The 19469-nt window shown below is 44.2% G+C and overlaps 1 protein-coding gene across 1 annotated transcript in view; it reads right to left on the reverse strand.

Annotated features, from left to right (window-relative positions):
- The window catches only part of USP13 (ubiquitin specific peptidase 13), a 57449-nt gene that overhangs the window by 26225 nt on the left and 11755 nt on the right, over positions 1-19469 (reverse strand). Inside the window, exons 3-6 of the mRNA XM_087740354.1 lie at positions 14292-14352; positions 5061-5182; positions 4491-4633; positions 4105-4289 (exon numbers count right to left, since the gene is read on the reverse strand). Of these exons, the coding sequence (XP_087596480.1) occupies positions 4105-4289; positions 4491-4633; positions 5061-5182; positions 14292-14352 (511 nt within the window). The remainder of the gene's footprint in view (positions 1-4104; positions 4290-4490; positions 4634-5060; positions 5183-14291; positions 14353-19469) is intronic.

The raw sequence follows: 19469 nt of genomic DNA on the forward strand, positions 1-19469 counted from the left end.
TACAAGATGCCTTATTCATATTCTCTAAGTTTAGTTTCGACCAGCAGGAAAATGCATAGACATTCATATAGCTCAGTAAATATCTTACATGTTCCCAACACAATCACCTCAACTACTCGCCTCAAAAGAAATTACATGCCCTCACAGTATTAAAACTTAAGAATATTTATAGCGATCATAGTATTTTCCTCCCCCAAAATTAAGAAATTTGTAGGGAAAACAAGGACCAGGGCATGCAAAAAATACAGTTTAAGGAATTCACTTATGCCCTTTTCCCACAGAAATGCAGGGAGAGCTGAGAAATTCTTTATCAGAAATAAAGAGGTGGATTGGACATCATTGGACTGGGCTTGGAAGATTAATCTTGTGGTTAGGGAGAAAGGCCGCTGTCGTGACGAAGGTGTCTTGCTTTATCGTACGGGAGATCTAGATTTCAGTTCTAGCTCTATGATAGGGCCTTACGGCCTTAAGTAAAAGCCCATAAACATTTTGGCAGGGCAAAGTTCAAACTGTGGAGGGAAGCAATATGTCTAGCGATGATATTTTCATTATGAAATCAAGTTTAATAAATCCAACAGAAGGAAAAATGGTTGAGAGAGGAAACACTCATGTTTAGTGTTTACTAAGCAAGTCCTGTAACAAAGCTGAGCAAGCAGCAGGTTTCGCCTACTTGAGCAAATAAAAATAAAGGTGCAGGCATCATAAAAGGATACGAGTGACAAGACATGTGCTAGTAAGACTTGAACAGGCCTTCCATCTTTTCTCTTCTCTGGCCTGTTCCTCTGTAGTGAACAACTACTTCCCTGCTTTGGTCTCCAGCCATACCAAAATCCAGAATCCCTCTGCCAGTCTGCCTGCACTTCTCTCAGCCAAGTTTCCTTCACGCTCAGCAGAGTTTCTCACAGTGACCTTGCCCCCCATGACCAGATCTAGCCTGACAGAGAAATCTTAGCCAGGAGAAAGACTGAACAAACTCAGGAGAAGAGAGCAGGAACGCAGACAAAGGCTGTTCACAGCACAAATACCACTTCGGGAGGGTTCTTACCCTGCCCTCTCCTGGCAACCACAGACCCGGGCTCTGACTCAGCCCATCACCTCTGCAAGACTTTAACAGAAAGGCAGTCTCCTTCAAGTCTGCTAGTATCAAACCCATGCTGAAATGATAGGTTGAAGGTTAGCCAAGACCTCAAAGACATAACTTTTAAGATTTACCAGCCCTATGAAAAACATTAACTCTCTCAAACCAGGGAATTGTGCTTTTGACTCGTGCTGCCAGCTGCTGATTAGGCGTCAGACCCTCTATTGACATTGGTCCTGATGACCTCTCTGGCATTCGTGTGGCTGGAGCTGCCCATCTGCTGGAATTCCACTGTGTGGTAGCAAGCGTGCCCAGGAGGCACGACTGTTCATCCACACACACGAGATCACAACATTCCCATAGTCTTCTGGTGAGGTCACAGCGCAGCCAAAAGATTCTGGAAAGTTCAAACACTTCATGGAGTGAGATTACACATCAACTGATCTTGAGGGACTACTTTCAATGTGGAAGCTTTGATTTTGTTTTTCCTCAGCTCTGGCAACAGAAGAGAGAGCAGCCATCTGGGACTACTGACCCAGAGCAGCAGAAATAGAACACGACACATGAATCCTTGCTCAAGCCCAGCTCTTGTGTCATATACTTTAGTACTTTCTCCTGTGTAGCCAACTTAAATTCATGGGAGAGACACAGAATTCACTTATTTAAAAAAAAAAAAAAAAAGAAAAAAGAGCAGCAAATCAAAGAAAGAAGATGAGAGCCCCCAAACACAGGTCTGTAGTGCTGTCATACAGACTCTGGTAGATAAGGAATGTAGACAAGTCAGCAATGTGACACACACAACACAGAATATTATTAAACAGAGAATAATCATTATTATTCATGTTATGGTAAGAAAAGGAAAAAGACAATACTACCTGTACTTCCTTTCCTTCCACAGCTCAAGATTTACACCTGTTCTGGCTGTGTAGACGTCACTTCTTCCTACTTAGAGGATAACAGGCAATGGCAACACTGTCGCTGAAGAAACAAGTTGCACAGGATCCCGCAAAGAAGTATCTGACAATTGCAGAGACTGACATCCTCAGAGCAACTCCTTCAAGTACCTGTCAGACAGGGCTTCCCACTGCCAAACCCCCATTCCACTCCTCAAACCAGTTTCAAACACGCAGCCTCACAATGACTTGAAATGAAACCAAATGCCACTGTCGAGCGAGGCAGCAGGTAGCACAGTCTGACAAGCACTACTCAACCTGTTGAAGCAAGCGACTTCTCTGACTCTCTCGTGCATCCTGTCCAAGGTCCAAGAGTGGAAGACAGAAGTTTGGTTCAATTTCTGCCTTGATCCCAGAACTGTTTGTTGACAGAACGCTACAAAATGGGGCTAATGCCCCAGAAGTCTTTCATAATGTATACAACACAGATTCCTCAAGGGAAGACGAGGAGCTCTCCTCTGCTCCCTCTGTGTAAGTATAAGTGGAATACTGGCACCACCTCTTTCTCTTCCTTACTAGTGTGAAAAAAGAATAAGTTATGTCAGCAGAGGGACTAACGCTTATTACTCCTCTACCATCACCTCTTCACCTCCAGTGCAGGGAATCAGAAACCAGACAGACTTTGTGTCGCAATCAGCCACGGAGCCTCTTTCCTGAAGCTCATCTGTCATCCAGCCCTATCGAGAGGTTATGATTACTGTTGCAATATAGATCAGAGAGAAAATAAGTACTGAAAAGGAAATAGGGAGGGCTGGGGGAGGAAAGTCTTTTCTATAGGGAAACCAAGTAAACGACATCCAGAAGAACAAAGGTCTGTGGAGAACAGCTGGTGCCCCTCAGTCAGAGGGAAGGGTGACAGCCTGTCCTTTGTTATCCCAAAGGCCACCTAAGGGAGGAAGCAGCTGATCAGTGGGAGGCAGAAGGACAGCAGCTGTAAGGAAACAAGTACTGCTGTTAAAGATGAGAAAGAAAAGAAAAAAAAAAATTAAAAACCACTAAAGAATATTCTGTTTATTTTGTAGATGCAGTTGCAACCTACAGCTGGGCATATCCTAAACACCTTCAATAATTGAGAGATTCAGACAGAAATCATCCAAGACCAGGCTCACGCAAGGAAACAACGTTCCATCTGGGAGAGAAAAGAATGAATTTGGTGCAGTGCTTCTGTGGCACAGCTGGTGGGATCTGACTACAGTCTCCCTTCCCTGGCACTGAATAGGACTTAAAGATGAAAAACTCTCAACTGATGTATGTTAGAAAAGGAGCTGCTCTAAACAGCTATTTTTCATCCATATGGCCATAAGCACTAAAACCAAAATATAATCATGCTATGTGTTACTCTGTTTTTTATTTCTCCACACAGCTGCAGAAAGGATCTCCTTGCTTGTGACTTTTTCAGCTTCTCATGTTTTTACTCCATCTAATACTCACACACCATAATCCTCTCCACCGCAACACTGCAGTACGTCACACTCGGAGAACATGCAAACAAGGATACATCTATAGCTTTTTTCCCCTCTCAAGATCATCAGGCGTTTTACAAATGAGCATCACAGCAGCCCCATGAAGATGAGCATTCATTAGACTGAACAAAATGCTACCGAAACAGTAAGAAAAAAATAACAGTTTCCAGTACGATAAAAAAAATCCATACACGATGTTAAGAATGGACTTTTCTGACTTTAAAAATCATTACTGTGTTCTTGTTTCTATGCTACGTAAGATTGAATCATTTGCCCTAGCAAATGTAACAGAACTGAAAAATTCTGTTTCTCCAGATTCTGCTGTTTCAAAATAATACCATTCTTCTATTATTAAATCTACTGTTATACAAACCCAAAAAACTATTTACACCAACTATAAAACAGGAAGAGAAGAGTGTGCGTCCATGCCTCCAAATGGAGTGTGTGTCATTCCCCCCAAGCCCATCAAGATTCACAGGCTCACAGGGTTTTCTTTCCATATCACACTCTCAAACATTTGCACTAGAAGCACAAACCCACTTGGCAACAGATACACACTGTTAGTCTCATGCACGAGATACCCCATCTCAGAACCTGCCGGGTGGCTGACCTGCTCCGTCAGGAGTGATGGTTCCCAGCTTCACTGCCAGGGGATAACCCGTCTCCTTGTAGTGCTCCACTGCATGCCCGTTCCCCCCGCTGCCATCAAAGAACCACTTTCCGCACAGCACAGAACCATCTGTCAGGTTTAGCCACAGATTCTCCCGCAGGTCACATTTTGAGCATTTCCAACCACTGCAAGCAAAAACAGGAAGAAATGACAGAAAAAAGTCAGGCTGGAACCAGTCCTGTATTTCCAGGTACGGTAGGTCAAACCAAACCTACACGCTCAGCCCGGAGTCACCCAAGAGACCTGCTGGCTGAGATGCTGGCTTTAGTTCTGTTACTCTGGACTGTATTAGAGAGCCTACAACGAATAAACCTTATTACCCTCACCTGGGGGGAATTCTAACACCATTGTCTAACTGTACGAGTGTTTTGGCATGTTTAGATGCCTGTAGCTCTTCTTCCCAGGAGTCAGGGTCCTGCTTCCTGTAGGGTGATTTTGCGCTGAGGAGTGCATCACAAGCTATCGTCACCTGGAAGACAAAGGTATGTCAATCAAAACCCAATACGATTCAGGGACTAGACAGAACTTGGCATTCAGCCCATTGCTAACCACATACAGAACTGGGTATCAGTAAGACTATTTATATACTTAAATATGCACGTATTCTTCTAGATTGCAGTTGTTATTATTTTAGCAGGAGAGCAAGCACAAGATGTACTATGTGAGCGTCCCTGGGACAAGCCGGCATCACAGTAAGGGAAGGAATACAGGAGGTAAAAGGAAATCCAAGAAACAAAGACAAAGCAGACTTTTAAGAATGACCAACTCTCTGTTATAGCTAGCTAACAAAGATCTTTATGTAAAAGCGAGCACCACACGTAAGAACATGAAGCACCATCTCGATAAAAACTGAAGCAGGAGACAATTCCTATCACCACCTGCACACACTCACTGACCAGTGCTGGTAACTCTTCTATATTGGGTAATGAGATTTCATAGTGATCAGGAAAAATAACGAGTTTTGCTTCATCTTCATATTCAAAGTCATCACTGTTGAGATCACCGTTTGTCTCTAGATCTGGAAAACAAGATGGGTAATGTTAGGAGATTGTCCCAAGATCCAGGTTCCTAAGTCGTGGCAGAGGTACCACTATGAAGCATTGCTTGCCTGGCATCAGCCTGCAAGCTGATACTGTCAGTAGTTTCTTCTGGATAGAAATGTTTGTGAAATCCTGATCTAAACTGAAATCTGACCATCCTGTAAGAGGATGTTCTGAGACCACAATTTCCATCTTAATCTGATCCCCAGTCACCGTTGATTTGGCCCCTCTCCAAGCAGTGCACTGTTGCAGACATCACATTCTAGGAAGCAGCTAACAAAACTCTGCTCATTTTGGAAAAAATCAGGATGTAATACTGCTGTGCCTTTTACCCAGGATCTTGAAACAATGTGGAGACCAGGTCACACTACCCATGCCCAAATCGCAGAGCAAGAACAATGCACCTCTGTTTCAGCCCCCCATATTTTCCAGATCGCCGACCTGGCTGAAACATGCTATGGCTCCCATCCATCTTGAACCCGTGGCCTTTCCTCCCACAAAGATGTCCATGGCTGGAAGTATTCCTGCATCTCATCCATAGTCTCAAATAGCTACAGCAAATATGGTTACACCAGCATTAACCCTCTCTTGCTAACGCCACTCTGTAACCAGTGTAACTATCTGTTTAAAAATCACTTATTAACTAATAAAGCTTTCCGTTGAAGAGCAAGCCTTCCATAGTGTTTGTGTACACTCTTACTGTAAGGATTACTTTTTGCTTAAATATGATCCTTGGTCAGGCAAGATCAGCTCAAATGCTTGTCCAGAAATAAGTGGACCCAGAGAGAAGCCAGGAGGGTATATAAATAACTAAACAGCTAGTGTTTGTATCTCTAGCTTCATCAAAACCATAATTATCCCATACTGACAAGACTGCGTTAAAATCTTGCTCGGTTCTTTCCAGGACAACTGAGAAAGTTAAGGCCAAACACGTGCATGTTGTGTGAGACATTTCACAAGATTCAATTGCAAGAATAGCCCGGGCAAGGATGGGATCTTCTGGATCCTTCTCCCATCTGGAGATGCTGGATCTACTGTATTGCGATGTACCAGCCAGTCACTGAGAGAATAGGGTTCAACCAAGAAAGAAGATGCAGTAGCAGTAGCTAAAGGTGGTGCTTATTTTCACTCCAAGTACATACATATGCTTAACGAGTCACTCCATACTAAACGAGCATTGGCAGCAACCACTGCACTCTGGGAATGCCTGGAATCTCAAATGTATATTTGGGAGAGAGGTGAGGATGACAGAGGCCAGATTCAGAAAACTAAGCTCTCCATGTGCCCCGTGGGCAGTAACAGTCTGAATACCCTAAGTGATAAAACAAGTCTCAAAAGATATTTTAACTCGACCTGGAAAGATCACCTCTTGAGAAGAACATAAGCCAGCTTCCATTCAATTCTTGGCTCACCTGCTGCACCAGCCAGTCCTGAGGGGTGACAACACCCACTGTCAGTGACTTCCAGCAGCATGACCTCTTTCTCAGCAGCAACCAACAAAAGCCCCTTTCTTATCAGCTGAATATAGACACAAAAGAAAAAACTTTTTCTTATACTGAAAGCACGACATTTATAAAGAAAATGTTAATTCTTTACTAGTTCCCCCACTCACACTATTTTCGTAACTACCCCTTCCCTTACTGCAGGGATAACCAGCGACCTCACTTTACTCCGGGCTTCTTTCCCAGCTTGTATTGCAATCCTGCGTTTTCATAGAGGAGTGAGTCTCCACAGATGCAGTCTGCAACAGTAAGCTCTTTTGCTCTGTGAAGCAAAGAAACGGAGTTATCTCCGAGCTGCTGATACACAGGGCAACACATCACAGAGAATTTTCACATAATGCCCAGAAATTTGACGGTGGCCAGCAGAGCAAAACCAACCGTACTGACCATCTCCTACACATGACAAAGGTTCCTCACAGAGGATAAAAGCTGTGTGCGTTCAGACAGGTTTAAAGGCAGCAAACCTCTTCCAGGGCTTTGCTCAGCCACCAGAGGGAACCTGCGGACAGCTCACATCAGCCGCTGCGGTCTGTAGACGTGTGTAAGAGCTGCTGGTATTTTCGTTTCCTTAGGATACTGACATTAAGTTTGTAGTATTTACAATCCGCTATATAGAAACAGCAATGATAGGGTTGCCTGGGCTCAAAATTCAGACACACGCTTCAGCTCATCCCACAAGCCAGACAACAGCCAGATAGTAGCAACTTTACTGCTACGGACCTGACCTGCATTTGAGCTAGTGACCCAGGGATGAAAGACTGAGCATCCTATTAGCAATCATCCGCTGCCATCTAAGGCCTTCACACACTTAGGAGCATCAGCCTTTTGTGTGCAGTGGGTAAGGAAGGAAAGTTCCTTTTTACCTTCTCAGGCTTCATACCATTCACGTTACCAGAAAAGCAGAAAACGATGTCCTGTCAGCATGGCGTTCTGGATGCCTGACACACCGATACGGCAGCATCACACTTCTTATTTTAAATAAAGATACACACAGCTTCATAGCAGTTCCAGGAAAAAAACATGAGGATTTAACTGGCAATTCCTCTTTTGAAGGTGACCATGTAAAGCTGGTACACTTCCACTCCACACACCTACTCCCTCTGAACAGGAATGAAAAGGACCGCCAGTGCTTTTTGGCAATCATCACTCTGAAGACAGTTTCTTGGGGTTCAGATCCAGTCGATAAGAGTGGAAAGGACTCCTAAGGCCACTGACTGAAATCCCTTGATACAGCAGATGACCATATAAACTAATCCCTTTTGTCGACTGTCAGACAGCCCCCTTAACGATGTCCAGTTGAAAACCCCCACATCACTACTCATAGTTTTAAATCTTGGCTTGTATGTGCTGCGAGCCATAGTTGCTAAGTTCAGTAAGAAGTTCTACCTGCGTTATATTTTCTGTGCTTGTGCAGGGGCCAACACGGCTAAGAAAGCATGAGCGTAGATGTAATAAGAACAGACAACTCTTACTTTAGAAGGCAATGCAGCCCACGCTAAGTGAGGGCAGAGGCTGACCCGTAGCCACTGGACATCATGCGCAGTCTGCAAGCAGTTTCGAACCTGGATTTTAAAACTAGTGCAGAATTTGAGAGAGGAATAAGTGTAACTATAGGAAGGAAGAGCAGGGGGAAATCTACTTGCAAATGGAGCATATGTGATCAGAAATTACTGTAACACTAAAGGCACTGAAAAACACGAACTTTCAAGCACTATACTTCATACAAAGCTGTTTCTTGGCCAAGGATGTTCTTCCAAGATGCACTGGGAGTAGAAGAATCTCTGGGCAAAAAAGGGCTTACTCAGTTCTAAGACTGAGCCACAAGACAACCAACCAGTTTGTGATCTTTTTAAAGAGCTGACAGCTTGCTGGTGAATGTCCACATGACAACGTTCCCCTTCTAGCGGACTAACAGCTTTCTGGTGCCTCCTCAGAGCCCCAGTTAAACACCCTGGTCACTAAAACAAAGCGTCCGTAGGTCCTAAGTGTTGTGTTGGGAGGCCAGGACAACAGGCAAAGCAAAATAACAGACACGTTAAAACAGAGGCTTGACTGACGTTGTTATTTTGGGCAAGCGGTCAGTAGAGAAAATTTACTCCAGCTCACAGGCGTCACTTCAGTGACGCTGAGAAATGCATCGCTGCTGCGCTGACTGAAAACGGCAGCTGGAAGTGGAAGCCAGAGTGCTGCAAACCAACCCACCGGAGGGGAAGAAAAGGAGTGGATGTGCCCAGATCAGATTTAGACGAGTTACCAACTGACTGCGCTAATAATAGTGGCATAAGGAGGCTCCAGGCAGGACCCTCAAAGAGCATTTCCTGGGCATATGGATGTGTCTGTGCGCGTATGAAAGGGAACGCAAACATGAAAATTGAATGAGGATGCTGACTAGTGAGCCTACAACGGATTTTGAAACCCTAGAAAGACATTTTAGGAATCTGGGCTTGATCCTGCTCTCACTGAAAGCAATGGACAAATTTGTACTGACTTGGGAGTGGAGGACTGAGTCTTTAAATCAAATCACTTCCTGAAGCCTCTAAATAATAATGAATTGCAGCAGCAGCACTTTGCAAACTAGAAGCTATTGAGTTCATTTGTCTTTGGGCACATCTGAAACACTGACCTCATCAGATGAGCTATAAAAAAAGAATTACAAAAAAAAATTCATTTTGCAGTCATAACATCCTCCTTTGTGGCAAAAGGAAAAGCAAAACTTTCTACTAGGATCATTTGGATCATTCACTACTTGTAAAATAACACTCAAATTGCTTGCTACATCTCCAAAGCACTAGTATGCTGTTCTTATTGCTAGGTATAGGCCTCACTTCTTGGATTTCTGGCACAGTCATGTGTGAAACAAACAAAGCTAAACCACCAAAATTCAAATTCTTAACTATTTTGCTGGCAGCACTAGCCTTTGTTAATCTAGCCTAATTTCCACAGTTCTACCTAAACCAGCAAACTATTAAGACTCTATTAGTGTAAGGTATCTGCTCATCATTCTGTACTCAGCTCAAGCTTAGATGACAAAGCCAGAAAGCAACGGGTTCACTTGTGGTCTAATCACTTCCACTGCTACTGCTGGGGACCACGCACAACTTTACTGGGCTAAAATTTAAAAATATTGTCAGGAAACACTCAAATCCTCCTAAATCACAACTTTTCCATTTATAGATATATAGTCTATCTCTGCTTACTTACATAAATATAAACTTAAGCCACTCCTGGTGAAAGTCCTCTTCAGAAGCTTACCAAACAAAAACATCCTTACTGAAAACAGGGTTCTGCTACTGGCTGCTATGGGATCTGGGAGAGCTGAGGGGAGCCGTGGTCAAACCCAGTACGGCCCCTCTTACAAATGGTCTTTACACTTGGGAACGGCAGCCGTAAGTGCATTCAGTGCCGTAGGCAGGCACGTGCCACCCAGGAAAAGCTCACCAAGTTTACATGTTCTCCCAGGCTCTCTGAGTGGAAGTTTTCTCTTCCTTTCCAAGGCCGCCTCTGGGACCAGCTGTGTCATGGATACTGCTCCTCACTGACACTCCTCTCACCAGCCATTACCATCCTCGCCGATCTGCTGACAGAGCTGTTCATTTGAGTACTGCAAAACACTTTTAATTGACGGTCTAAGTTAGCCCTGACTTTGCTCAAAGCAGAGCTTACACAACTTGCTGCACCGGCGGCTACTGCTATGGTAACTGATCTGGAAGAGGACATCTGTCTACGGACAAGTTTTATGACAGCCCCTCTGCCAGCGCTGTTGAGCCTGGCGTCCAGGCTCTGGCACGGACCAACGGATGCCTAGGAAGAGGGTACCAGACCAAGGCAAAACCGCGGTGATTCCCCCCTCACTGTACCCCTCCTAGCTTCCAGATACCTACCTGGGTTCTTGTTTATTGGGGGGTGGGTGTATGGGGGACATGGGGGTGTGCCTGTTTGTCTGTCTGGTTTGGGAGGAGGCGGCACACGGGGAGATACTGCACGCAGCTGTGGTTTCTCTATTCAAAAGAGACGTTCACTTCTGATTTATAAACCAAAATAATAGAGAACAAAATATAAAATGTTGCTCTACTCCTGATGTTCCACTTGATTCTCCCACTGCTGCTGACAACTGGGCTGACATTATCAGAGAACCATTCACACCACCTCTCTCAGAACTACCTTTCTGAACAGGAATAGCCAATTCAGACCACATCACTGTGCACACGCAGTTAAAGCACTTCCCTTGTCGTCTTTGCATTTTTCAACATTTACTTCGTCTGTTGTTTAGTTACTCAGTAACACATTAAAAATCACTTGTAGATTTCATCTCTTAGATAATGTTAAATCAACCAGCAAACTCTATTTCCTCATTTTTCAATCCCTTCCCAGACCATTTACGATCGCATTAATTCTTCATAATTAGAACATTATGAAGGACTCTGCTGGCAGCTCGTGGGAGCAACAGGTCCAGGGGGACTCTGCTGGTAACTTTCTACTGTAAGAACTGGGCCTCCAACCCCTTCCACACAAGGACCTCCCCTGATCTTACCGCCCCTTTTGACCAGCATCTTGTACGGACGATCACGGTACATCCTGTCAATGGAATTGCTCTTGTCCGCGGAGTCACTGAATACGCAGCGGGACCACCACTACACATAGTCCCGGCCTATTCTGGCAGACCCAGAACCATTACTTTACTTTGGAAAATCCGCAATGGTTCCTTCCTGTTCTGTCATATTTATACAACTTTCTATCAATTCTGATCCACTCTTCTTCTTCCAGATGGGCTAATATGAAAATTAGTGATGATACTTTTACTGGTCCCATCATTTCTTTTTTTTTTTTTCCCAAAACTGGGATCACATTTACCATACTGTTGCTGATTGAAACAAGAGGTTGCATACCAAAGACACCAGTGCAGCTGTTTCTTATCCAAGAGCCTTGTGAAGTCATGGGGAACTATCATCTTGTCCCATCAATTAATTTCTTTGCATTTTACAGACTGGATCTAAAGCTTCTTTGTGCGATAGCCACACACACTGACAACCGCAAAGTATTTCAGACTTGCTAGCCTAGGTAACAATGCAGTGAGGATACTACTCCATGCTTGTAATGCAGTCTGCTTTAAATATCACCCCAAATGCCCTGAAAGCTTGCCCAGTCCGAGCTGACGTTCCCATATCTGCACTGCCTAGCAACACCTCAACAATCTAGATTAAAGGCGGTTCATACATTTCAATGCACAATGTTGTTATGCTTCCTGATGACATAGGACACCCACAGCCAACACCCTCCAGCCTTCGCCAAAAGAAAAACAAAACGAGCCCAAAACATAATGCACACGCACACATGCACACACACTTAGCTGTGGATCTTTTCATGTTTAGGGAAGGATAAAGCTTCCAGTTGACTGACCCAACCAGTCTGTGTTTCTATTGCATTTGCTGGATAGCAGCAGCACTAGAAAGTGATCAGCGAGCATCCAGAAGACGTTTTCCCACCACTAAGGAGATTGAAAAGGGTTTAGTATCTTTAATAGCTTTACATTAGAGAGGATTATAAGAAGTAATGTAACAAGTGCTCAAACTGGATTGACTTTGTACACAAAGCTTAAATCTCTGGGCCTTCAGGGAATTATTCAAAGACACCTAGAAACACAGTGCTGTTAAGAGTCACCCATTGATCACTGTCCACTCTTGTCTGGCAGGGTAAGCCCTAAATGGCAGGTTACACATATGGGCTGATAACGGCCAATTTGGTGCAAAGCTCTACCACAGGTGCCCAAGGTCACAATGAGAAAGACAGAACTAAAATGACCTGCTAAGGTGAGAAGTCCAGCAGCTCTGAACCAGTAAAGAAGATGTTGGATTAAGAGATCGGATGCCAAAGTTTGCTAACCATCTCTGCTGCTGTCACATGCAAAATTATCAAATCAGCTGACTTCTCTGTGCTTTCATTTCCTCGGCTATGAACAAGGACAGGAATAGTTCTTTGTTCTTTTCTTTAAGCACGGACAAAAAAATAATACAATCTGCTGAGCCAAAGAAATAGATACAAAGCATCTGGATGCATGGAAGTACTATCTCAAGGACCAGAGCAGAGAACTGATACCATTTTACTCCCAGCCAGCAGGAGCTGCAAAGAGGGCTGCAGTAAAACAACAGACCAGATGAGATACATTTTCAAAAGTGCATTAGATTCCAGAAGTGCAGGAATAACGGTGATAGTTCCGTGCGCCAAATCTACCCCAGTGACAGTGCACCGCCTTCAGAAGTTCGCTGGGACCAGGACACTTGGAACTGGTGCACCAGATCTGCTCAGCGGGAACAAAATGCTCACGTGCAAGGATGGAATCTGAGGACTCCAACACGGCACATCAGAGATACTATGCCACGTACACCATGTGCTGGCATACCACAGTGACAGGAGCCTCAAAAGGTATGCAGTAAATCAGCAAGACTGTGCTTTTGTACTTCTTGTTTACACCCACACTGCTAACAGTGTACAGCCATTGCTGCATTGCAGCCAGCTTTGTTTCTGAACCAATTATTTTATAAGCATCTAGCGACAAACATTATTTTCAATGTAAACTGACAGTAAATGGCATTTGAACCAGCATCTGCGACTTAACAGTCTCTTCCTACGAAAGAAGCTTCATTTCTTTATAACTCCTCTTAAGACTTTCCCTTGCACAACTTACTCCAGACATTAACAGCAACAATTTAATCGATCACAATCTGCAAAAGCCTCTTAGGGACACATTCCATGGATCAAAGTGACTCCAAAGGGAGGCCATGCTATTGTTTCCCCTTAGCCATAAGAGCTGACAATTGTAAAGAAAACATTTAACCTCTTCATTACCAGAAGAAAAAAATCACTATTCACTATTAATACAGAGAGAATAAATAATAGATGAATAAGAGAAATACAAGTGGTTGGAGGAGGGAGAATATAGGCATTGCATCATGTTCCCCTCATCCATATTTATGAGGCCCTCAGGTTTTCTGGGTAATCTGAATCAATGGATATTGGATGAAATGGCCGTGGTAAGAAAACTGCTTTCCATGAAGCAGGGGGATATAGTTGTGGAGATAACGGAATAAGAATGGGTAAGAGATGCTCATGATATATGTACTGCTGCATTCATTACGGGAGAGAGCACGACATCACCTAAGGACATTTACCTGTGTAACAACTTTGAAATGATAGCAACCCTTCCTATGACCAGCTGCTGAGCAGAACAGTGCCACGCTGAGGCCCTGGTATATCTTAACAGGGTTAAGATATATCTTACCTAGACATTAAGTATAGATAAACATTTTAATAAAAGGGTGCTTTGTGGAGGGCCTACTTTAGATTAAAATGGTTTCATATGCGTGTGTGCGTATATATATATATATATATATGTGTACCGATATTGCTCAGAATTACTTATTTGTCTGGACCAACTTTAAAAAGTAGAACCAAAAGTTTAAAAAAATAACCCAACAGAAAAAGAAAACCCACAAGGAGCCCCAAAGCCAGACACAATGGTGGACAGAACCCAAGTATACATGCAGACAGGGTCAGAAAAGGACTGTGTGAAAGCAGCTGTTCACAATACCTAAAAATAGCTTCGCGTTCCTCCTTTTTGGTAAAGCTCCACCAGATGCCCCTGGTACCTTCTGGAAAGAGAGACAGAAACAATTAAAAATCCATCAAGCAAAACAGCAATAAATCGGCAATAACCCCATACCATCACCATTTCTGACACACATCTATCTGTTCACGGTCCTTCGATTAAATCCCAGTCTTTGCTAAGCAAGAACGTCCATCTGTGTGAGGTTCCACAAGGCTCAGTGCCGGGTCCTGCACTTGGAGCACAACCCCATGCAACGCTGCAGGCGCGGGGAGGAGCGGCTGGGAGCTGCCCGGCAGGAAAGGACCTGGGGGTGCTGGTCAACAGTCAGCTGAACATGAGCCAGCAGTGTGCCCAGGTGGCCAAGAAGGCCAATGGCATCCTGGCTTGGATCAGCAACAGTGTGGCCAGCAGGACTGAGAAAGGGATCGTTCCCTGTGCTGGGCACTGGTGAGGCCGCCCCTCGAATGCTGTGCTCAGCGTTGGGCCCCTCACCCCAAGAAGGCCATGGAGGGGCTGGAGCGTGGCCAGAGCAGGGCAGCGAGGCTGGGGCAGGGGCTGGAGCCCAAGGCTGGGGAGGAGCGGCTGGGGGAGCTGGGGGGGCTCAGCCTGGAGAAGAGGAGGCTGAGGGGAGCCCTCATCGCTCTCTGCAACTGCCTGAAAGGAGGCTGGAGCCGGGGGGGTCGGTCTCTGCTCCCCAGGAACAAGCGATGGGACGAGAGGGAACGGCCTCAAGCTGCGCCAGGGCAGGTTTGGGTTGGGTATTAGGAAAAACTTCTTCCCGGAAAGGGCTGTCAGGCCCTGGCCCAGGCTGCCCGGGGCAGGGGCTGAGTCCCCATCCCTGGAGGGATTTAAAAGCCGTGTGGATGTGGTGCTTAGGGACATGGGTCAGTGGTGGCCTTGGCAGCGCTGGGTTAACGGCTGGACTCTATGATCTTAAAGGGCTTTTCCAACCTAAACCATTCTGTGATTCTATAAATCCTCTCATTCACCTCTGACAATGGGATTCAACTAATCATTGCTTACTACCCTCATGGAGTGAGAAAGCCACCATCTGAATCCTTCATACTTCTTTGTTCTGTTAGCAATTACGCAGAGCATGTCTCATGGTCACCATGGGTGACTGCTGTTCTATCAACAAGCTAGAACATCTAGCATCACTCAGACCTCTCACCACTAGATACCCTACAGTATTTCTTAATGACTAAAGCTGGGAAGAAATAGCTATTACCTGCATAAAACATTCAATCCTTCATAACTAATTTCAGTATGACCACTTTGCTATGATCTACTAGTTCAGCTAATTTTCTTCTACCCAGAAAAGAAATGCCCTTTCCATCAGGATCCATGCCTGCTTCCATTAAGATCAACCCAAGTTACCACTATGTTTTCTTAATATTAAAGAGTGTCCTGGTTTCAGCTGGCATAGAGTTAATTTTCTTCCCAGTAGCTGGCACAGTGCTGTGGTTTGGATTTAGGATGAGAATAATGTCGATAACACCCTGATGTTTCAGTTGTTGCTGAGCAGTGCTTACACCGGTCAAGGGCTTTCCAGCTCCCCATGCCCTGCCCGGTGCACAAGGAGCTGGGAGGGGGCACAGCCGGGGGGGCTGACCCAGACCAGCCCAAGGGCTATTCCATACCCTATGGCATCGTGCCCAGTATAGGAACTGGGGGGAGCTGGCCGGGGGGCAGCGATCGCTGCTGAGGGACAGGCTGGGCATCGGTCAGCGGGTGGTGAGCAACTGCATTGTGCATCACTTGTTTTGCATATTCTTTTACCATTATCATCATCTCTTCCTCTGCTGTCCTATTAAACTGTCTTTATCTCAACCCCCAGGTTTTACTTTTTTTTTCCCCTGATTCTCTCCCCCATCGCACTGCGGAGGGGAGGGTGAGGAAGCGGCTGCGTGGTGCTTAGTTGCTGACTGGGGTTAAACCACAGCAGAGAGCATGGAAGAAACCTGACAGCACCCAAGCAATTGTTTAGGGGGGGGATTTTATTTTATTATTTTTTCATTTAAACAGCAAAGAATAGTGACTTCCAAGTGATATTCAGTTTCAAGCACTACTTTCCCAGTTCAGAATACCTCAGACTACTAGGGAAAATGTTAGTAGCGGAGGAAATGTAAAAGTCAATGCACTTGCTTCTTAAGCTGTTTATTAACAGGCACCATTAAATCAAATCAGATTAAATCAAATAAGCCTCTGTGGCTGTAATGCCAATGTGATGCATTATGTAGCGTATAATGTTAGTGTAACTGGCGAGGTTGTTAGGTGACTTTTTTTTTTTAATAATAATATTGGGATACAACAGGTGGAAAGAAACCGGCCAAGAACCTGTCAGCCTAGGGCAAGTTCATGTTTGCCTCTGCTCCTTGGTAGGTGAAAGGGTCACATATTTTGGGTGGTTCCCTTCACCATGTAAATAAAGCTTTGGCCAAAGCAGACTGCTTGAATCGTCAGTGAGGTCTTATACATCATAGGCAAGTTTTCCACTCTTCGAAAGAGCAGATGCCAGCTAACACTCCTTGGCTGCACTTAAGAACAGAACCTATTATCCATATATATGAGCCCTAGGGAAAGGGAGTCGGGGTTGCAACTCTAGCACTTAAAAAAAAAAAAAAAATTCCTCAATGAAGTGAAAATAACAAGCAGAACATTCTTTTCCTTAAAACTACTGGAAAATGGAAACAAAGTAACCAAGAATCCAAATCTATTTTAAAAAAGCAGCAGCAAGACACAACATAGCCCAATTACAAATATATTATGAATGAGTTACACATACTCCCGGGATTATAGCTTCAGAATTAACAAAAATGTTGTTTCCAATACTAGGAAGCTCCAGTTGAATTCTGATGTCACCAAGCAGGATGCTGGGAAAGTCATTAAGACTAGAGATTTCAGAGAAAAAGAATTCACATGGAGTGTTTATCACTGCCAGCCTGACATGAAATATTTCAGCTTGATTTTCCAAACTGCTGAATATATCGGAACTGGAATTGCAGATGCTCAATACTTCAGAAAAACCCAGAACCTGACAGTTTTTCACCTTGTTTCTCCACCTGTCAGAAGTCACTGACAACGTTCCCCATTCACAAAATAATTTTGGCTTCTAACAGACGTGACACACCCAGCAAACAGGAGCCCACGCAGTGCATCAGTAGTGGCATTAAATTCTGTTTCTGATGCTTTTGTGCCCGGCCTCAGTGTAGCCTACTCTGCGTTCCCTTTAACTGCACCATTGCCACATTTTTTCTACCAGGGCCGTCACCAAACAATATCCAGGAACCCATCACTGTAGGACGTTTCAAGCTTCTCTGCCCAGTGTTTTCACAACAGGGCTGAGGTACCACAGTAGCACCAAGCCAAAGCTCTGCCCGGGGCTGAATATTACCCAGGCAGTTGTACACAACAGTCATACACTACAGGAAAGTGGCTGATTTAAAAATTCTGAATAGTGTAATTCGGGGGGGGGGAAATCAGTTTTCTTGATATAGCTAAGAGTTTTACCAGAGGGTGCTCCAGAACTTGCACTTGCGCACATTTCTGATGATTCAGCAGATGCCTCTGGTGCTGATCTGTCACTGGCAGATACTCTAGCTCTACTTAAGCCAATGGGCTGAAGATCTTACCCTTATTTTCTAATTGAATTGTAACAAGATACACGACTCGTACTTAATCCGAACACCTTTGGAAGAGAACAGGGATTTCTGCAGCAATGCAGTGCATTCTGCAAGGATGATGCCAAGGGAACCACAGGCAAGAATAGCAGCCTCTCTAAAAGAATCTTAAGATAGCATATCCAATGCCTTTGGCTTTACTGTATCCCACACCATCAAAAGCTTGGCTTAACAAAACAAAACCACAATGCAGCATGTGCCAGACACTTCATAAAACTGTTTCAGCTAAGGCCTGATGTTTCACATCGCTCAAAAGAAAACACGGAGAGCACATAAGAAGCAAACAGTCATGGTAAACAAAATCCACAGCTAACGTATGAGGAATCCTATCTATGAGCCACGGTAGATGACACAATCTTCACCTGTACTGATAGTCAAACACCGTTTCCGACCACATGAACCAGTGCACCAGTGCATCACCACCTTCAAACACAGATGCCAGGCCCCTCTGCTGCATCGTGATTCACAAGGAGAAAAATAGGAACCACCGAACTAGTTCAATTGAAGTATGTAACTCCAAACAACAGTCGGTATATTTGTTTCTCCCTTTTGGAGTTCTTCAGCCTAATCTTTATCCAGGAAAGGAATTTTTGAGGCCTCATTTTAACCCCAGTTTACCTTAATATTGAAAATTCCCAGGTCACATGCTGGAAAAAAGTTATACACGAGGAAAGCTGACGGGATTTCTGCCCACCTGTCTCTAGTCCTAGATATCATCTTTCAAGAGTGTTAAATTCACTCAGAAGAACTGTTGCTAAAACTAGACTAGGCTCTCCAAAAACTCAGTTAACAGTGTGACGGAAAATGTTGCTATCACCCTTACAAGGAAGGACAATTCTAAAGTACAACAAACTTCATTACCGATCTCAACCTGGCAGACATGCAATCCACCTCGCTATAATTCTGATAAAATATAAATAGTCATCTACTGGAAATAAAATAAGTGGTCAGGGCACTTTACATAACTCGGGGCCTTCATCACCCAGGGGAAACATTGCTGTAGAATGAGAAATGTGAAGTATTCTACCCCACTCCAAGCCGCTATTTTAGGCCCTCTAACTTGCCAAAAGAGACAGAGCTTACGGGAGAGTGAGCTATAAGCAAACCCAGTGCCTTCCATACAGCTCAGGTCAGCAGTCATTAACAGCCCTTTAAAGATGCCAGACAAACCACACACAAACAGATGTTATAAAAAGCACAGGTTATAAATTACTATTGATATGCAGTGATATTATGGAAGAACAGTGAACATGAAGTTTCTATGTACACATCCATGTGTGGGGGCTGTAAGATTGAATGAGGTCAGTCTGTGGCTCTAGAATCCACCATTAATTTAAGCTAAGCTTTAGATCCCAGGCCAGGTCAGGATTAGGACTTATGATTTAATTGTACAGAAATCTTATGATGAAAAGAAGTCCTGTCACTCTGAGATGAAACCTCATATTAAAAAAAAAAAAAAAAATCTCTCAGAAGCTTCCAG

This window comes from Nipponia nippon, unplaced genomic scaffold, assembly GCF_047370975.1.
Source record: "Nipponia nippon isolate SJK-2023a ecotype South Korea unplaced genomic scaffold, ASM4737097v1 scaffold_7, whole genome shotgun sequence".
Lineage (NCBI taxonomy): Eukaryota > Metazoa > Chordata > Aves > Pelecaniformes > Threskiornithidae > Nipponia > Nipponia nippon.